The 5,974-nt window shown below is 45.0% G+C and overlaps 1 protein-coding gene across 1 annotated transcript in view; it reads right to left on the minus strand.

Annotated features, from left to right (window-relative positions):
• The window catches only part of LOC308174117 (B-cell lymphoma/leukemia 11A-like), a gene marked incomplete at both ends in the record, with an annotated part of 42,170 nt that extends 36,442 nt beyond the window's left edge, over positions 1-5,728 (minus strand). The window contains 2 exon segments of the mRNA XM_080549182.1: positions 933-1,364; positions 5,674-5,728. Of these exon segments, the coding sequence (XP_080405308.1) occupies positions 933-1,364; positions 5,674-5,728 (487 nt within the window).
• Positions 5,729-5,974: the final 246 nt, after the last annotated feature.

The following is a 5,974-nucleotide window of genomic DNA, read 5'->3' on the forward strand; positions in this document are numbered from 1 at the left end:
GTGCCACGTTGCCAGTGGGCTATATTTGATTACTGTGGAAAAGCAAACCACCGACCCCCCCTGTCCTCTCTCTGTCAAACCCAATGGATCTGAGGACAACTGCTGGCCCCCCCCCCCGGTTAACCAATTCCTCTCCGCGCTAGCTGACACGCACACACTGTGTGACAGATCTGTGACCCTATGAAGCAGATCTGCCTCCAATTAAGATCACAAGCCTGTAAGAACACAGATATGGATCAACCAACAGAAAGGAAAAGACACACTCTTTCATCTACAGCAACAGTATGACAGCATGCTACCCATGTTCCCTTGGGATTCCCCTCAGACATTTCACAGTTGTGGTTCGTCTGATCAGCGCCCCCCCCATCCCTCCCCCCCTACCTGTCTGTCCCTAACCAATCAAACTGATTGGACGGAAAATGGCAGCGCTTGTTTAACCAATCAGAGCTCTTCCATCCTCCCTGGTCTTTTAGGACTACAAATCCCACAGGGCGGGGGAGCATGTGTGAGCAATATGTGGCCGACTCATCGACCCGCGCGGCCCTACGCACACCACACAATAACAACATAACAACAAACTCGGAGGAGCTCGGATGCCGACGCCAACAACACAATACACGCTGCTCGCCGTGCAGTACACGAGGCGAGCCAGCACCACCTCGAGGGAAGCGCACGTTTGTGCGTGTCACAACACGACACGATTCGTGACACACTCAAAGGTGCTTAAAGACTTAACAGACACCCCCCGTCACACACACAAACACACACACACACACACACACACACACACACACATAATCTCACCCTCGAGGAACAATCGTACATGGCCAAACCATGTCAATGAAGTTATTTGAGTTCAAAACACGTCAACCCCATTGGTCGGTTGTTATGTTGACTAAAACTGGATTGGGGGAAATGGGGCGTTGGGTTACCTGGGAGGTGCTCTTGCTTGGGGCAGATCCCTCGGGGCAACGAGAGGCGATCGTCCTCCTCCCCGGGTGTGGCTTGGACCCCCACCTCCACAGGGCGTCGACTGAAAGGAAACAGGAGGGCAGGCGAGGGGGTGAGGGCGAGGCCCGGTGAGGGCGAGGGAGGCTTGTCCAGCCCCCGGGGCGTGGCCGAGCATGGGGGTCCGTGGCATCGCTTCCTCTTGTGCTCAATGAAGAGGAGGATGTCCCCCAGGGGGAAGGTGGCCTGGCACTGCCCGCAGGTCAGCAGGTCCTGCTCCGAGCGTGCGGCGCCGGCGCCACTGCCAACGCCAACCCGTGCAACCAACGTCACCGGGCCATTCTCCTCGGAGTGGTCCGTGCGGTCCGAACAGCGTTCCGAGAGCTCGTCTGAGACGACGGCGGATAGGGGCTCGGCTGCAGTCCCGGGAAAGAGGGAGGGAGGGAGAGAGGGAGGGAGGGAGGGGAAAGGAGAGAGCGAGAGAATGGGAGAAAGAGAGAGAATGAAAATTAGAGGCAGAATGTTCAATAGAGCGGCAACGTCAAAACAATGGTCACATGCTTCCGCCTTTTTCTCTCCCACCTAGTTGTCACCTACCTACCTACCTAGGGTAGTGGCGGCAACAGTAGTAGAAGTAGTAGTAGTCGTTGTAGAAGCAGCAGAAAGCAGCGATTTGGTGGGTTTTTCACAGAGAAAACTGTGTGACTAAAACCTTCTTTTTGACTAGGATTCGACACAGAGCTTTTAATGCATGTCAGCCTGTCAACTTCAGTCTCGGCACTTCGAGTTTTATAGGAATTGTCATTTGCATGGCAGCAAACAAAGAAAACTCGGTGACAAAGAAGAGAGATACATTGAGAAATGTGTGTTATTATTGCAGAAACATATTGCTATGCCGTATTATATTGCAGTAGAAATTATGTGCAAGATACATTGAGGATACTCTAATCTAATTCATCTTGTTCTTTTTTATAGTGGGGGAAACAGGCCCCAAAATGAAATGCTCAGTAGCCTACTGCCAGCACAGAAGGAGCGCAAAAACAAAGGCCCTTTTAAAAACATATTATTCAAAGGCCTATTCAAAAGAGTATTCTTAGTGAAGAAAAGAATATAGCCTACCGACTCAATGTGTGATTAAATGGATAACTTAAGGCCACATTGTATACTTTGTGTCTTTCACAACAGTAAGGGAAAAGGCTCTCACAAATGTGTCCAACATATGTGCAGAAAATAGGAGCCCTCATGAGTGTGTCAGAATTTTAAAAAAAACTCTCCTGGCCTCGTTACATGTGTGTGACTTACAGTTCTGAGATAACCACTTTCGACCTAAAGGAGCCGTTCAACTAAATTCCTTGCCATGGAAGCCAGGATTAACGCTCCAGTCGTTTTAAGTTGCCTCTTGTCACACACGGAGGGTTGCTGGGGTGTTATACACCGAGGAGCTGTGTGCAATAGATAGTTTTACTACAGTGAAGTGGTTAGGGAGACCTATCAGTAGCCTAGTAGCTGCCCGTCATGTTTTAAATCTTTTGCTCTGAGGTGAGAGTAGCTTCCTAGTGGTTAGGCATCTTGACCTTCTTTACTAAGCTGCCAATTTCACGTTTTAATGAACCTAAGACCACTGAGAATCAAAAAATAGATTTTAATTTTAGTGGCTGATGATTGGTACAGATGTTTGATAAAAGAGATAGGATCCATGTGAACTGAGGTTACATTTATTTCTGCGCAAACTAGTAAAGGGGCAGAGAGGGAGAGGGAGAGAGGGCAGAATGTGGAGTAGTTCCCTGTGCGCCCGAGAAAATATCATTTGAAGGAGCAAATCCTACACGACATCTGGGACATAACATAGAGATAACATGTGATAAATTCCGTCTGCCGGTTACTACCCTTAATTTAACGTCAGGTCAACCACCAGAACAGGGTGAAGACTGCCCTGGGCATTAAAATTCAAATGAAATCAGCCTAAGCCATCACCTTAAACATGATCTTGAATTAGATGTTAGGCTTGCATTGCATAATGGGACAGAGATAAACAACTAACACAATGCTCAAATCTCCTTACACATATTCCATGACGATAGGCTATATCATTGTTGTATTTTATTTATTTTTTACAACATTTATTCAGCCTGCTTTTGAGCCGTGCTCCAAATTCTACAAAGGATAAACCGAGAGAAAACAACGGGAATGTATCTGGCCAGCCTATTTACATTTTTCAAAACATGCATTGAATTATACCATTTCTAATCTACAATCTGACAGCCTCCTAAAGTCAATGCAATCAATATCAGATTATACAAAACCGAAGGTGCAAAAGGAGCACCAACCCTCATAAATGATATTATAACATTTTCCAGGGTTTGGATAGAATAATTTGTCATCAATTCAGTTCTGCGTGGCAACTAAAAAGGAAAAAGGAGAAGGTGTCTGTCCTGTGGAACTATTGTTTTCTACTAGGCTACAAGAAAACAACAATCTATAGTTTATGCAAGTATTGCAAATGCATTCATGCATGTGGAACGAATTTCATTGTGCGTAATAGCCTTATTGAAATAACACACAGTCTAAGAAAAACTGCATTAAGCACAGTCCACAGAAATAAACGCAGGTTTGACCAAGGTAAACATCTTCTCCTACTTCTGTATAATTATATTAGCTATATTCCATTGGGCGGATAGAAAAGACATATGGTAACTGAAGGAAATCTGTGGATACATTTCTAAATGAGGTTTATGAGCCGAATTTAAATATCAAATGGGCTAGAAAATATGAGAGTTCAACAAGCAAAAAATAATTACCTTAAATGTATTGGAATTACAACACTATTTAAGATATATGTAATATGCACAAGTGTTTCGTTTTGTAATAGATGTACTGTAATTGAAGAAAATGATTTCTGGGATAATAAAAAAAAAGGCACGGACATCCATGGATCTATGGGGAGGTTTGCGTTCCCCTAGTTTGACAAGATATACAGACCTATGGAACCGTTAGTTTTTTAAATGCGTTCAAACCCCCCAATAACTGTGGAATTATATTGGGGGAGAAAATACGAGCTGGGGGACACTCTCGTAACCCTGTTCTGTGCATTTCCCTCCATTCTAAACATCATATCTAGTATGAATATGGAGATTGGGGTGGCGGTGGAATTGATCAGGTTCAAGTTCACTTCCATTCTCTGATCGTCGTGTGCCGCCTAGCGACGGGACTCCGACACGAACTTAACTGCTTTTGCAATGCAGCTGGACTACTGGAAATATGAAAATATGGCTCTATGCATGGATCCATGTCTTAAGTGAGTGCATGAGTGCATTACATGTCTTCAGGTTAGATCTTAAGACATCTTGACAGACAAAATGTGGTTAATTAAGACATCTTTAAGACATCTCAATGCATGATGGCTGGGTACATGCCCTCTCCGGACTGAGGAGGGTACCAGCGATCAAGCTCTACGGCCAGCCCGGGTACATGCATGCATGAAACCTAATCATGCCACATGCATATGATACAATGTTCCAACAACGTGGATCTGTGCATGTTTCTGGCATGTTTAGTCTCATCAAATGTAACACCTTTGCTTTCTGGACACCGGGAGGTTGCAGGAGGCATAAGATGGTGTGACAACGTCGGCTATACCCAGTTTTATTCCGCTTAGTTTCCAAAGCTTTGCAGTTTCTCTGCTTGCAATAATTGTTCATCGTGGCTATGCATGCAAACGCAATCAAATATCGACTGTTTAGTGTGGAGATAATGCTGTGCGTAATTAAGATTGTCCAACATTCCAGATACACAATGTCCAATTATTCCAAATGTTCTTTGCATAGCTATTCCAAAACAAAACATAACATGACGTTATTACGTTTGTCTTACCTTACGGTTATGACCAGTATGATAAACCAAAATAAATATTTGAGTATGGGTAAAAACTGTTGCTCTTTATGAAAGCTCGCCCTCTCATATAGCCTATATGCTTTCTGCCTCAATACGAGAGCATCTTAAATATGACATGCAAATAGAGCAATGGGTTAGGACTATTTGCACAAGAATGGTAAAAAAAAATAAGTCGTTTATGAATTATGATATCTCTATTTTGAGACTGTTGGCCAGAGAGGCTACACGCGCTTACACGAGGTGCTTGTAAACAGTCGGACACGAGATTTTTCCCAATCAAAATCCACTTCCATTTTTTTCCATTTTTTTTTTAAAATCCTCCAAAAAATATCACGAGAGGGGGGGAAACCCTGCCCTCCATCCCCGAGACCGATACGGGACATCCGAGCGATATTCTAACATAGCTGCGCGAAAAAGCATGTATATATGCCCCCCAACACAGGCGGGTAGCCCACCTTAACGGAGCCTTGTGCACTTTAAGTGGTCGCCAGTGTGTGTGCATGCAATGCCACTCTCCCTGGAAAATGTGCCTTATTTTCAGAGGGGATGAACGCTGGAAAAAAACTTTTTTCTTTCATCTTTGGGGTAGGATTCGGGTTACACGCAAAGGTATGTAACTGATCAGATTATCGCCACGCTTTAACGGTGGAAGTCCACTGTCTTGACCGCGAGCGTTCGTGATGTCCAGTGTCCAAAGTGCACAGTAACGGATCACGCTCCACGCTCCCGGTAAACCCGTTTCCAGCTTTCCTGAATGCACCCGGCATCAAACTGCCGAGAAAAGTCAAGTGTAGGTAAAAGTAGAAATGACAATTGTATAAGCTGTGTACTTACGCGAAAAATCCCGTTTGCTTAAGTGCTGGGGTTTGCCTTGCTTGCGGCGAGACATGGTGGTCGCGGCGGTGGTCGCGTTCAGCGCCGGATCACATCGGGAGCGCCGCCCGGGTTAGAAGGGAGAGACTCCAGAGAAGGAAATAATCTTCATCAATGCTTTTGACATCCAAAATAAATTAGAAGAAATAATACAAAGATGGCGCACTGAAGATGGATTGCAGGATCGCCGTCATGGCTTTCTTTTTTGCAAAGAGAGTGAGAGAGAGAGGAGAGAGAGAGAGAGGGGAGAGATGCAAAAAAA

The sequence above is a fragment of the Nansenia antarctica genome (genome assembly GCF_963989245.1).
Source record: "Nansenia antarctica genome assembly, chromosome: 19".
Classification (NCBI taxonomy): Eukaryota; Metazoa; Chordata; class Actinopteri; order Argentiniformes; family Microstomatidae; genus Nansenia; species Nansenia antarctica.